Genomic DNA, 14,940 nt, shown 5'->3' on the forward strand with positions numbered 1-14,940 from the left:
TTCTTTGTACTACACTGAGCTAGTTTTATAAGCTCCTCTTGAGGCATCCTGCTGCTCTGACCCTCTCACCCTTAGTCCCATCAACTTCCCCCTGAAACCCACCTTTTCTGCACAGTCTTACTTTCTGAGCCAGGATCATGGCACAGTGTTTGCCCAAAAGGGTAGCTGGTGAGAATGCCGGACCAGTCTGCCTAATTTCCTACAAGTACCTCACTCACAGGGATGAGGGCGGACATGCAGAAGGGCAGAGAGGTGAGGAACTAGAAGTGTCCATTGGGCGACGTGTACGACCTGGAGCCATGCCTGGAGCAACGTGGGTCAGCAAAGCTGGTGGTTCAGCTACGGTGCAGATGTGGTTTGCTTCGTGGGTGTGGTCCGCCGGGGTGTCTGCGCCACACCGTAAGGCACGTGAGCGGCCACTGTGCCCATCTCCTGAGCCCCAGCCACGTGGAACATCTGGTCATCAAAGAAGATATGTGGGCGGATCTTCTCCAGGAGGGGGCCCTTGGGCGCTCCCGCAAGGAACAGGGCCTCATCTGTCTCCAGGCCCCAGCTGCGCAGGGTCTTGAGAGCCCGGGCTCCAGAACTGGCTGCACTGCGTGCCGTCACCAAGTAGGTGCGGATTGGACACTCCAGCCGCAGGCCCTTGGAGTAGAACTTCTTCTGCAGCCTACCCAGAGCCTCCAGAAAACCCTTTAAGGGGCCCTACGAGAAGGCAAAGGAACACTGTGAGCTCACCCATCTCCCAAACATTTGCCCCCTCCGCTGCTGGGCTCCTACCTATAACACTAGGATCTTGCTGTTTGGGGTGGGAAAGCTTCTCAGGATCTCTAAATCTCTCAGTTCCGCTATGTCTGCTCGGGCCACTGCATGCATCAATTGGGCTGTAGGTCCCTATGGCAGTCTGCTGTGACTGGGGATGTCTGCGTCAGAAAAACCGTATCAGGGTTGTTACTATAGCAGCCCACCAGGTACATGGGTGTCTGTCCAGCAACTCTGTTAAGTGTGGCCTTCGTGCTCATCAGCAGGGAGGATATTAAGAGTATTTAGTAACTATGGCATGGGCACCCTTCAATCAGAATGGACTTTAGCTGCGACAGACAGACCCATGTGTCACTGCCCGATATCAACCCTGCCCCTGGGGCAGGTGAGTGGCTCAGGGTGTCGTGCTCCAGCTCTGTAGGGTCAGGGAAAGGATTTACTCTTTACAGTGCCTGGAGCAATGAAGCTTCATGAGGAGGTGTGAATAAAGAACCAGAGGATGATGAAGAAGAAAACTGTAACGCCGCTGGAAATCGGGAAAGGTGGGTTTCTAATCTTGGAGACCCCTCACTTGCTGGGTGACCTGGGGCAAGCAGTGGTCTCCTGGGGCTCTGCCTACCACTTAGTGGAAAAACGGTCCCGCTCTGGATTGCCAAGGATTTCAGAGGGAACCAACAAGAGAGAAAATGAAACGATTACTCTGGAGTCAGAGCTGAAGCCTGCTGAGCCCTTGGAGAGAGAGGCTTTGGGGTTATTGAGCACCCAGATTTTTGTTAAAAGCACAGATAGGAGCTCCCTGGAGGGCTGGAGAATGCCAGTAGCTCCAACCCCAAGGAATTTCCACCAGCTCTAGGGTGTATTCTGCTCTCAGTGACACTCTGAGCAGTTTAAGGGTGAGTAAGGGTCTCTGAGCCCCTGGCCAAGGGATGGCTGGCAGGAGGTGTGAAGGGCTGGTGTGGCCCAAAGCAGATGGGCTGCCCAGACCCCACACTAGCTGGACCTCCTTGCCCCAATGAAGGGCACCAGCCCAACTCTTCCTTTCCTTCAGTGAGGGAAGCAGGGACTTCTTGGGAGGATGGGATCCCTCTCAGAGGAGTGGGGGAATCTCTCAGAGGGGACAAGCGTTCCAGAGAGAGGATGGCAGCTTCAGAGAGAGAGCATGAGGCCTTCAGAGCGGGATGGGGACTTTAGAGATGGGATGGAGACCTCAGAAAGAGGATGGAGTCTTCAGAGAGGAGCTGGGAGCTTAGAGGGAGGATGGGGGTTTCAGGAAGGGGATAGAGACCTACACTTGAGTTTAGCCAAAAGGCCGAGAAGCGATGGGGATGGAGACCTCATAACGGAGCTGCAAAGAAGACGTAGGGGCTTCAGAGAGGGGCTTAGAGAGAGAATGTGGGCTTCAAAGCGGGGATGGGAATGCAGTGAGAGAGATGGGAGCTCAAAGAAGAGGCAGAAGCTCGCTGAGGGGACCCAGGGGTCAGGTGAGAGGGAGGAAGGCCGGAGGCCTAGGGAGGGGACCTGGCTGGATTCTGGGCTGAGCTTGGGGTTTGGTTCTGGGCTGGAGGTTCCAGCCAAGGACAGGTTCTGGGGAGCTTCCTTGCTCCACCCAAGGGTTCTGGGGAGTGTGTGGAGCACCTGGGCCAAAGGTTTGTTCTCGTGGACCTTCTCATGCTCGAAGAACCTGTCCAGCCCGTGGGCCTTCACGATGCGTTCCGACTCATCTGAGAAGAGCACAGCATCCCCATCGAAGGCCACCCGCAGCTGACTCTGGGAGACAGCCACATCCCTGCTGGGGCTGAAGATGGTGGCGGCTGCGATCCCTGGGCAGAGAAACGGAAGCATTGTCTGCCTTCGTCTAGGTAATAGGGCCCTGACACCTGCCTCAGCTGCCTGGGGGCCAGGAGAGGGCTATCTCAGGCTATCCTTGCCCTGCTTGCCTCACCTAGGACTCAGGGGCCGGCTAACGAGGGCTAATATTCGGAATATTTCCAAAGGGGCCAGTAAGAATGGATAGTGGCTTTTGCTCTGAGCAGGACTCTGAAGGCCCCAGCCCATGCCAGGGTTTCCCTTTTAGTTGCTGCTTTGAGGGAAGGTCCGGGAGGTGTCCCAGGGAACAGGGGGCACTCAGAGAACTCAGGGCAGGAGCTATTTATCAATCGGCATGGGGGAATTTCAATACTTTAATATCTAGTAAGTTCATGCTGGTATGGACCAGACAAACATCAGTCCTGGATGGAAGGGCGAGTCCCCCAGGCCACCACTGTCCTTCCTGGAACTCCTCACAGGCCCCTGATGTAGATCTACAGGGGGGCTGGGAAGGAGCCCCGACCCTGGCTGGGCCTCAGTTACTCTCTTGCTGTTGATTCTGGCAAGTCCCTCACCCTCTCTGGACCAAGATAAAATTAAGGGTGCTCAGCTCTGTCTGGGGCTGAGATTCTAGGCTGCAGTCTGTGGTGAGGTGGGTGTGGGCACCCCCTCAGTCTGCCGCCACAGTGACACAGACTCGGCTTCTCCAGACGGCCCAGTATGCCTGTTGGGAACCCTGGCTCCAACTAGAACTCACTGGACAGCAAAGAGCGGTACCAGGAGGCTGGAGACCCAGGCAGTGGGCTCAGCCCATCCCCGATTCTTCACCTCTCCGAAGGCCATGTCAGCCCTGCTCTTTGGGAATCTAGGGCCGCAGGCCTGGACAGAGGCAGAGCTTTGGGAGGAAAGAGCAATGCCAGCCTCACCACAACTTCACTAGCCTGAGGATGCGTAAGTAGGCCCAGGCCCTGGACATCAGGCCAGGAACCTTCTCAGCTTTGCCAGTGCTGGAACCAAGATGAACCAGAACCACCGGACCTGGGGAAGGCCTGCCTCCGGACCATCCCCTGCTCCCTAGCCTGGGCTTAAATTATACACATATAGAGGCACACATACGGACCAATGCCAAGACCCCAACCAGAGGGAGTGACATCTGTCTAGGGAAATGGCTTCCGCTTCCTGGTTAAAGAAAGTCTCTTGGAACCCCAAGCATCTCAGGGGAGTGAGGCATCAGCGGGAGAGAGGCCAGGCTTCCAGGCAGGAGACAGCATGAAAGAGGAAGAGGAAAGTAAACATATCGTTGGTTGATAAACAAACTTATGGTTACCAAAGGGGAAACACTGGGGGGAAGGATAAATCAGGAGCTTGGGATAACATACACACGCTACTATATATAAGATAGATAACCAACAAGGACCTTCTGTATAGCACAGGGAAATCTACTCAAGATTCTGTGATAACCTATATGAGAAAAGAATCTGAAAAAGAATGAATATATATATGTATAACTAAATCACTTTCCTGTACACTTGAAACTAACACAACATTGTAAATCCACTATACTCCAATAAAATGTCAAAATAAATAAGTAACAGTAGCTTTCAGCCTGAGGAGCCCTCTCGGGCAGTGGGGCAGTTCTTCCTCCCCTGTGAGCCTGTCTTCTTCCGTGAACAATAGGGAAACACACGTTGTCAGGAGACTATGGATACCATCCCCAAAACTGCCCCTTGAAAGACACACGCGCTTGCAGCTGTGTCTCTAACCTCACCTCAGCACTGGCCGGCCCGGCTGCTGGAATGCTGGTCATTTCCCAGACTCTACTGCTCAGGCTGGACTAGGTACTGATTTCCCTCCTCACTGGCCCAGAGAAGGACAGAGGCTGCCCATGGTCACACAGGAATTAGAACTCCTACTGACCTGGAAGATTCTTGGAAGGGAGTAGCTTTCTGGGCTGTAAGGAAGGTTCCCATGGAAACGGAAGGCTGGGTGATGCTGATGAGTAAAGGCATCCTTAACATGGTAGGGCAGGAGGTGGGACAGTGGAATAGATGGGCAATAAGTGAAATAGGTGAGGCCTTGTTCTCAGAGTTTACAGGACAGGTCATAGGAAGTAAGGATGGTCCTCCCCTTCCAGTTACCATGGCAACCCTTAGAGCCAGCTCAGAGCTTTAGGACAAGGCTTCCCATCTCTGAGCCCCCTCAGGCAGACTCCCCACACTCTCCTTCCCCAGTTTCACTCACCTTCATCGATGGCTTCCTGCACTTTTTCTGCATCAGCCGACAAATAGAGATTGGTGTGATAGGCCTTGAGGTAGCAGATGGGGCTGTTCCCGCCTGTCATGCAGAACCTCTCAATGGTCAGGTCTGGAGAGGAGGTAGAGAGTACCCAGGTGATGCCTGGGTCAACCCTCAGGGGCTCAGAGTGGTCCCTCTGTGTTCAGTGGACGCCATCTTGGCTCTGAGTGGTGGTGGGGCAGCAGAGTGATTCTCTGAGTGATTTTAGGCCAGCGTTCCCCCTCTCTGAGATCCTCCATTCTTCGACCATGAAATGGGGATGATCACATCTCTGGAGGAGTTGCCTGGCTCACAGTAATATCCCCTTTCAGGGGATCACAGTACTACAAAAGTAGGTCCCAGCCTCGTGGCTCGTGGTCCCACCTGGTCATAGCTGACTGGATAGGGATAGGCACCTGACTCAAGCTGGGCCAATTAGATTCCCTCCCAGCCTGGGCTGAGAGTCACCTAGTACCTATGTCTGTGCAGGTTGTAAAACTTTGCTTGCTGATACATGGCTGCTGCTCTGAGCCCACTGAGTTACCCCATCACCACCCCAGCCCCTCACACAGGAGGGTCCACAGTGGAAGGGCACAGCAGGGGTCCTTCAGGACTCTGCCCCAGTACCATAGGTAGTGTCTGTCCTGATTCCTCGGTACTTATGTCACAAGGTGGTTAAATATTTTGAACATCACCCCTGCTCCTAACAATTTGAAATTAGGATTTAAAAATGCCAACTGGCCTCTCTTGGTTGCTGAAAACAAGGAACAAGGACTTGTAAACTTGTCAGTTTGGGCCATATTCATGAAAGGCAGAGAAACCTAGTTTGCAGAAAGAGAAAAAGAGACAGAAAAAAAAGAAAAAAAAAAAAAAAGGAACAGATTTGCTGAGAGAAGCAGAAATAAGGGCTCATGTGGTCCAGAGAGAAAAAAAAGCCCTGGAGAGATTGCCAGTACTGGGATTCTCAGGCCTTTGTGGGCCCAATTTCACTTCCTTCCCTGTGGTTCCAAGAGGCACACCTGTAACCTAATAAGAAATCATTTTCGGGAATTCCCTGGCAGTCTAGTGGTTAAGACTCCACGCTTCCACATAGGGAGCACAGGTTCAATCCCCGGTCAGGGAACTAAGATCCCGCATGCCATGCGGCACAGCCAAAAAAAACAAAAAAAAAACCCCACCATTTTCTTCAGCTGAAAGGTCTGGCTCTGGAGGGTCTATTACTTTCAAACAAGAGTTTGGACTAAGACACAAAGTCCCTTCACTCTGACGACTGCACCTGCCTCCACCAGCAGACTTTAAGGCCTGTCAGCCCCCTTGCAGAGAGAGAAACTGAGGCACAGGGGCAGCAAGTGCCCTGCCCAATCACATAGGGAGTGGGGCCTGTGCGGCGATGTGCTGGAGCCGGCCTGTACCAGCTTGCAAGAGCCGAACGTTAAGCATCCAGGGACTTTTGGAGCCAGTTAGATTGTTCAACTGTTGGTAGCTTGACATCAGCCACGGTGGGAATATTTACACCCTGAACATGGCAATGCTACACAAGCAGGCTACACAAAAGGGCCTGTTTACCAACACCCCTCTGAGCTCGAGGTTCCAGTGGGTTTACCTGCACCCTGCAGAGGTGTGACCCCAACCCCGGGTGTCCGGTAGGGGTCACGTCATGGCCAAAGCCCTCATGCTCACCATAGTGGTTGATGCTGTTGATGAGACGGACGCCCACTTGAGCGTGGTTGTTGGTCACGAGGACGATGTCGAAGACGTCCTCGCTCTCAGGGTACAGCTCCCGCAGCCGCCTGTTCACAGCCTCCAGAGCCTGGATGGGAGAGTGGACCCTCGGGCTCAGACCCCCAGGGACTGATGCCTGGAGTTGGTAGCCAGGGTTGGAGAGGAGGGGTGAGTTGGGATCCAACACGGGGAGGAGAGGGGAGGTCCGGGGCCAGGCTCGGGGTGAGGCCAGTGGACGCGGGCTATCTCCTCCCAGTCTCTGCCACTGTGCGTGTTGATTATTGCCCAGGGGTGCCTCACTAAAAGGGTGAGTGGGGGTGGAAATCCAGCTTAGGTTCCATGCACTAAGCTGGTTACCCGGAGTGGGGTTGCATTAGTCCAGAGGATGGGGTGGCCTCTTCTTCCCACAATGGCTGTCCACTTGCCAAGCTATGCTCCTGTGTGGTGGCATCTGCCCAGAAGGGACCCCTTTTCCTTACTCATACACCCATGGGAGTGCTTTTCTCTAACGCCCACGAAGGCACCGTATGGCCAGTGGTGGAACTGCCCCTCACCTTCACGAAGGGGAAGGCCGGCCCAGGGCTGAAGGGCTCGTTCTCGTGTTCCAGCTGGTAACGCACGTACTCCTCCACACCCTGCTCCGTGTAGATCCGTTGCTCCTCGTCCATGCGGAACAGGGCTCGGGAAGACACAGCAATGGTGACTGCATTCTGAGGCTTGGGCTGCAGGGGCGCAGGAGAAGGGGCTGACTCTCAGATTCTCTTGAGGCAGGTCTCAGGGACAGGGAGAAGACACAGGTCCAGCCTCTGCCCTAAGGAGCTCAGCCTTGGGCAGGGGCAGACCTAGATCAGGACCCCCTCTGTGCAGGACCCAACTGGGGGCTGAGGGAGTTGATGGCTCCCCACAGAGGAGGACAATCAGATGGGAGGTACATGCCCTCAGGGAGTTTGCAATCTAGCCAGCCATCTGGACTCGACAGAAAAATGAATACAGTGTATGTAGTCAAAGTATGACAGATGCTCAAGACAGTCTCCAGATGGTTTCCATTATAAAATGGGAGCTACATGCCCTTAGGAAGAAGCGGTGCCCAGAAACATGACAATTATATAAGAACTTCTATCTCCAGCCCAAATCTTTCTCCTGAGCTCCAGACTCATATATCTAACTGCCCCAGTTGACTAATAGACACTCAAACTCATCATGCCCAAGGCTGAATTCCCAGCATTCTCTCCACCCCCAAACCTGGTCCCCTCCCCACTTTCCTCATCTCAACGCTTGGCACCACCAACTACTCATCACCTAGACCAGAAGCCCAGAAGTCAACCGCAAGTCTTCACTCTTCCTTCACCCCCTTCCCTCCATCAATCAGTCACCAAAACCTGCCAACTCTACTAGAATCCATCCACTTCTTTCTGTCTTCCCTACCATGGTCCAGCCCATCACCATCTCTCATTCCCTCCAATACGTGGTCCATAGTGTTGTCAGGGGACTGTTCCCAAATTCAGATCTGATCATGCCCCGCCTCCCCCTTCAGTGGTACCCACTCTTCTCACACGTGGATCGGCAGCCTTGAGTATGGAGTAGGAAGTCCTTCATGACAGACCCTACCTCTGTCTCCACTGTCACCTTCCCATTACCCCGTTTTGCTCAATCTGACTTTCTCATGTCTAAGCACACCTCCCCCCTATCTTCTCCGAGCCTTCGCACATGATGTTTCCTCTGCCTCATGTGCTCTTCCCCTGACTGCCCTTCCAGCTAACTTCCATCCAGCCTTCAGGTCTCAAACTACAAGTCACCTCTAGGAAGCCTTCCCTTACCCCTAGTCATGGGCTTGCTACCTCTCCTAAGGATTTCCTTTGTGGTAAAATTAAACACTAAATTATAATTACTTATTTAACTATTTCTATTTCTAGACAGAGCTCTAGAAGCAGGAACCATGCTTGAGTTCTCAGGGAACAGGAACCAGGACTATCCTGTTCATATATTGTATCTGTAGTGCTCAGAACTGTGCTTAGCACAGAGTAGGTGCTCAGTAAATATTTAACGTCTCTGAACTTTTAAGCAATATAGTTTAATGGGAGACAGTATTTGCCATGACAAATTTAACATGAACTAGAAACTCCAGTGCAGTGCCCTCCTCTGTTCAAATTGCTTGAAATATAGTAAATGCTCAGAGAATATTGTTTCGGTTGATGCAAATTTGACAAACATTTACTAGTTCTTTGTGCCAAGCACCTGGGCTCTGCCTGAGAATGATACTGGTAGGGATTTGGCTCCTGCCCTCAGAGTCACAGGCTGGTAGGGGAGAAAGACAGGTAAACAGAGAAGCAAAGGGGACTGAAATGAGTGCTCGAACCAGGTGAAAGCAAAGTCTCGATGACAAGCGTTCAGAGCAAGTTGTCATAGGACAGGAGGCGTTTCAGCAAAGCCTTGAAGGAGGAGTGGGGCGAAGGAAGGCATGAGGAGGTGTGCACACACGCCGTGCCTTCACAAAGGTGAACAGAGCTCTGTGCATGGGAGCAGAGTGTAGTTGAGCCCAGAAGAGTAGGCAGGTGCTAGACTGCAGAAGGCCTTCTTTCAGGGGCCCGGGAGGGCCTCAGAACTCCTTTGGCACCTCCAGCAGAATGGGGAGACAGGAATGCCACCACAGGCAGCAGCTGGACCCTTCATAATCCCTGGGGTCCCCAAAGGACTCACAGACACCCAGAGAGTCCCACCACATCTCTGTGACTTGAGCGATCCTGGGACTATGATTCCCACTTTACAGATGAGGAAACAGGGACTCAAGTTGGGGGCAAGACTCATAAATGGACCTTGCATGCTGGCCTGCTCCTTACAGCCCGCAGGTCACGCACTCAACCCCATTTCTCCTCTCTGGAGTCAAGCCTGGGTCCCAATCAGTTGACGACACTGAGTGATGACCATGTGACAGGCACTGTGCTGGGGACATGGCAGGGATCACACAGTTGTGATCCCTGCCCACATGGAGCTTATGATCTATCCCCAAGGCAGAGATCTGTGCATGCTTTAGAAGAGCACTGTCCAATCGACCTTTCTGTGATAATGGAAACGTCCAGTGCTCTCCGTGTGGCTGCATGTGGCTAGGGAGCCACTTGAAATATGGTCAGTGAGACAGAGGAACTGAATCTTTAATTGTATTGAATTTTAAGTTTAATCAATTTAAGTGGCCATGAATGGCTAGTGGCTAATGAAGCTTTAGAACCTCAAGGTAGGAAGAGAAGACCAGAGTCCCCAAACTCAGGAGGTGGACCTCAGTTTGCATTTGACTTTTATCCCAACCAAGACAGTGTGTGGGCCCAGCAGGGTGAGTATAAGGCATTGGCAGGACAGGTGCCTGTCCTCTGGGGCTCAGCCCAGTAACTCTCCCAGCTGCCAACCGCCCCCAAGTGTCTGTGTGTTCTTGGGCTGGGTACCTCCCAAACCCCTCAGCCACCGTGAGCCTTCAGGGAAGGAAGGTAAAGATGAAAGAAAAGGGGTGATAGATGGATGGCCAGGGATGGGAAGGGTATGGTTGGGGGCGTGGGGAGGCCCGCTCTCATAAACCCAGGAAGCCTGTTGGCCTTCAGGGCAAGGGCTGAGACTGCCTCGCCCCCTGGGCTTACTGCCCCAGGGCCAGGCCCAACACCCCTTCAAGGACAGGGAGCCAGCTACCCTCCAGCTTGTTCGGGCAGGTTCCCAAGCCGGAGGCTCCAGCTCAGGCAGCCAGCCAAGGTCTCGCTCGTCACTTTCTGTCCCACAGTCCCTGCCAAACTGCTATGTTCTGGGTCTCCTCCGGCTGACCGGCCCAGACCCCATCCCATTCCACCTCTGGCCACTGCAAAAAAAATATCCCAGCTGCCTTGGTCCCAGGAGTCTCCACTTCCTTCTTTTACAGATGGGGAAATAGGCCCAGAGAGGGGCAGAGTATTACTCTTGGTCACCCAGCAAAGTCAAGGAAGAGCCAGGATAAGATCCCAAGTCTCTGGCCTCCAGCCTGGCCTCTGTCCACACAGCAGCACCCTACCCCCGTATGCCCCTCCTCAATCACTCGCAGAAGACCCCAACCCCTGCTACTTCAGGCACTTCCCTGGGACTCTCCTCACACCCCAGCCCTCCCTTTTCAGATCTGGGAGAATTGGTGAGGGGCACCATGCCCTCAGAGCGAGGTTTCTCAGGGCAGGGCTCTCTTTACTCCCAGAATGGAGGGCCCCAGGGCAAGGACCCTGCTTCCCTGCTCAGCCTGCTCTGACTCTGTACAAGTGAGGAGAAGTCTAAGGGCCTAGTGGGCAAGAGCCGCTGTGGGAAATATGGAATGCCAGCTGGGAGAGAGAAGCAGCCTCTCTGGGCTCCAGGCGGAGCTGAAGGAACAAGTGAAAGGGGCTGGTCGGAGCTGGGGAGAAGCCAAGCACTAAGACACCCCCTTGGACCTCGCTGCAGAGGGAGGTCACCCAGTCCCGTGATGTCAGGTGCATCTAGAGACAGTTCCTCCAGAAATCAGAAAGAAGTCCAGATGCCAGACTGAAGCTTAGGTCAGAGAGACCCCCTACCCCAGACCAGGAACTCAGCCTGGGAACACCGGGCTCCAGGGAGCCAAGGCGCTGCCAGCTCTCCCTGTCTTTCACTGGAGTGGGGGGGGATTGGGGGGTCCAGCTGATTACTCCTGCTTGGGGGACAGGAATGGAGGGATAAAGGAGGGCAGTCCAGCCCTACCCAGCCTGCCTGAGGAGCTCTCACTGAGGCCAAAGTGATTTTGCCTGTTGGGCCCAAGATAGGAACATAGCCAAAAGCTGTTATTTCTAGAAGGACTTAGAGTGAGAAAGGCTGCCGGAGGAGAGAGGAACAAAACAGGTTTGGACTGAGGAAGTCGTCTGACCTCATGAGGTGAGGGCCTCCTATAGGCTTTTGGAGGTTAAATATTTCACTCAGGCTCCTGGGGATGAGAATAAGCCTAGGCCAGGCCCTGATGGGGCCCAGGAGGCCCAAAGCCCCCAGAATAGCTTGTAGGGGGGAGGGGTTTCTGCAGGAAGGAGTAGGGACCAAGAAGCCACCAGTCTCCTTGCCTCCCAGAGAACAGTGAGGGCCAGGGGCTGACCGAGAGGTCATAACTGACGACTGGGCCTGAGCTCCCGGGTTCCTTGGTGATTGGGGAGGAAACAGATTGGTGTGCTCCACGCACCACCCTAGTTCCCAATGTCCATCCCCTCCTTTCCATCCCACAGCTTCCTCCCCAGGCAGGGACCAGCCTCCTCACTGATCTGCCTGCTACCAGACACACCCTCTCCAATCCATCCACCAACCCAGCCTCAGAGTGACCTTTCTAAAATGAAAATGGACCGAGTTAATCCCTTGCTGAAAAGTCCTGCCATAGCTCCATAATGGTTTTCATACTTTTTTTAAAAGTAGGTTGACATATTATGCAAACGAACTCTTGCAAGGAGTCCCAATATGTAAAGCATATAGTACCATATCTTATTGGTATAAATTTATACCATAAATTCAAATGTATTACATATTCACGCTATATTTATTATCATGTCAACCAATGAATACAGGAGACCAGTGTGGATTTAAGCTTCATCATCTAGTCAGTTTGTTTCTGTTTCAGTTTGTCGGTTTTTGCACAGCATTGAGAAAGCCCTAATTCACACCAATAAGTGGTTGCAAATGGTAAAAGCCTTTTTTTTTTAAGGTTTGTTTTTGTTTTTTTTTTAATTTATCTTATTTATTTATTTTTGGCTGCATTGGGTCTTCATTGCTGCACGCGGGCTTTCTCTAGTGGCGGCGAGCAGGGGTTACTCTTAGTTGCAGTGCACGGGCTTCTCATTGCAGTGGCTTCTCTTGTTGTGGAGCATGGGCTCTAGGTGCACAGGCTTCAGTAGTTGCAGCATGTGGGCTCAGTAGCTGTGGCATGCGGGCTCTAGAGCACAGGCTCAGTAGTTGCTGCGCACGGGCTTAGTTGCTCCGTGGCACGTGGGACCTTCCTGGGCCAGGGCTCGAACCCATGTGCGCTGCATTGGCAGGCGGATTCTTAACCACTGCGCCACCAGGGAAGCCCCAGGTAAAAGGCTTTTTTTGTTTTGTTCTGTTTTAAACTACAACCCTCAGGAGACTCAGCAACGATTGTCAGCAATCTCAAGATACTCTTCTATTAAAACCGATCACAGGAAATGCTTTATTCTGAGGTTTGCTAAAACGGTAATCAACCTGTATGTAGCATAAGTTAATATGTTGGCAGTCTCCAAGGTGCTAAAATGTCCAACAATACATTTGAGTAAGTTGGGTTTTATCACCTATTTTTACTTGTGTAAAACATAGTTTGAGGAAGAAAGAAAATGAATTGGCTTCACATGTGGGTAGACCTCCTGAAACATGGGGCTTCATGGAACCTAGTTTTAAGACCCCTAACCCCACTGAATAAGGTTCAGACTCCTTAATGTGGCATTCAAGGCCCTCTGTGGGTCTCTGGCATCACTTCAACTCTTCTCCTTCAGATCCTGCATCCTCTCAGTTTCAAAGACATCAGTCATGCTTTTTGCCCAGCCTGTTTCCCTCTCTGCCTGGGAAAGTCCACCTACTCAGGCTTTAAAATCAGCTCAAATGCCACCTCTAAAAGACTTCCTGAGTTGGCAGTCACTCCCGCCTCTATGCTCCCACTGCTAGGGTCTTTCACGTGAGCACTCACCATGTCCAGGGTCTCTGTGAGCTCCTGAGGCGGGGACTCAGTCTAATTCATTCTCAATCCACACTGCTGGGCAGGCCTGGAGGTGCTCTGGGGGAATGACTGTTGACAGGGTGGGCCTTATGGGAAGGGTCTCAGGCTGGAGCTCTTTGGAGGATGCTCCGAGCCAGCTTCGATCCTCTATCCCCTTCCCAAGCTCTGAGATCTGGGAGGCTGGAGTGAGCAAGGCCCAGGGACCAACGAGGGCATCATGAATCTGTCCAATGAGGAGACGAGCTCCCTCCTCTGTGTGAATCCCCAAGGGATGAGACGACCACTGAGGTCGCAGAGATGTCGATGCCAGCGAGGGCTCCCCTGTGAGGCGAGCAGAGCCCGGAGCTGGGGAGCAGAGTCCAGCGTCGGGATCCCAGAACCAGGGACGCAGAGCCCCTAAGCGCAGAGAGCAGATTCCAGGGCAGCTCCCTCCTCTTAAGACGCGGGGAACCCGGCACCCCGAGCCCAAGGCGCAGGACCTTGACTCAGACCCCAAACGCAGAGGTTCGGGTCCGGAGCCCGGTGCCCAGATGGCAGAAACCGGAGCGCACAGCAAGGAGCCGGGTTTTCAGAGTCGGGTTACCTGAGCCCGGGGCGCTTCCGCAGGCGCCGCTGACCGGCTTTGCCAACAAATGCTGTCCGCTCGCCCCAGGCTGCCCGCAAGGGGAGGGGCTGGGCCGAGGTCTGGAGCTGGGCCCTGATGACAGCATGACGGAGGGGGATCCTGGCGTGGAACACGAGCCCCGGCATAAGAAAAACACCAGAGCAGAGCTCCAAAAATAAACCCGAGCCCGTGCCAACGGCCTGGCGCATTCTCGTGCTGAGGAACTGCGTCCCTTCTCGGAGGGGCACCACGGGTCCCTCTCCAGAAGGCTGACGACCCCCCCTCCGGTGACCCGCCCCCTGCTCTCCCCCATACCCATGCCCTGCTTTTACCGATTTGGGTTTCTTCTTGGGCGCGAGGTTGTCGTGGAAAGTCTTGGCTTCCTCCCAGCGCGGGGCCGCGGCGGTCCCTGCCCCCGGCGCGGGCTCGCGGGGCTCCCGGGGCTCCCCAGGCTCCATGCTCGGCTCTGATCTGGCCCAGCCGGAGCAGGCGGCTGCGGAGAGCGGAGCCGGCGGGGCTGGGCTGCGGGAGGGAGGCGCGTCCCAGGCGTGAGAAGGGGGCGGGCAGCGGTGGAGAGTGCGCGTGCGGGCCGGCCGGAGGGCGGGATGGGGGGGGCCCGCTGAGGTGCTCAGCTCGCCCTGTTGGCAGCCGGTGCGTTGCTGCTGTTGCTGGTGGATGTGTATTTCAGGACAGCTGCGCTCTCCTTCCCCGACCGCCCCACGCCCGAAATGGGGGGGAGGGGCGGTTGGACCCTCCGGCTCGCAGGAGGAGGGGGCCTAAGCCGGGCCTGCGGGCTGCTGCGGGTTCGGGATTGCGGGGATAGTGTTCTTCGATGAGCTATTCGGCACCGAGAGAAGGGGAGACCTGCCGACTTTTTCCCCCGGGGTGGTGATCCACAAAGGAAAAAATGCAAAGCTAGCCGCCCCCACAAAACAAAGCTAGCCCCCGTCTTTCCCCTCTGATGCCAGGACAGTGGGACCCTGAGCGGCGTCCTCTTCCCTCAAACCCTAGTCTGTTCCGCAGAGGGGGAGGAGGTGGTGGATGGACAGCTCCATCCACG

General features: G+C 54.2%; 1 protein-coding gene across 1 annotated transcript; it reads right to left on the reverse strand.

The window, feature by feature from the left end:
• Nucleotides 1-25: 25 nt before the first annotated feature.
• NT5C1A (5'-nucleotidase, cytosolic IA) lies at nt 26-14,424 on the reverse strand. The gene is made up of 6 exons (XM_079930443.1): nt 14,213-14,424; nt 7,119-7,286; nt 6,523-6,652; nt 4,810-4,932; nt 2,398-2,582; nt 26-705 (listed from the first exon to the last, which is right to left on the reverse strand). The coding sequence occupies exons 1-6, from the start codon at nt 14,336-14,338 to the stop codon at nt 340-342; spliced, it is 1,098 nt and encodes a 365-aa protein (XP_079786569.1). The 5' UTR covers nt 14,339-14,424; the 3' UTR covers nt 26-339.
• Between the last annotated feature and the right edge of the window lie 516 nt (nt 14,425-14,940).

The sequence above is a fragment of the Stenella coeruleoalba genome, assembly GCF_951394435.1.
Source record: "Stenella coeruleoalba genome assembly, chromosome: 1".
NCBI lineage: Eukaryota > Metazoa > Chordata > Mammalia > Artiodactyla > Delphinidae > Stenella > Stenella coeruleoalba.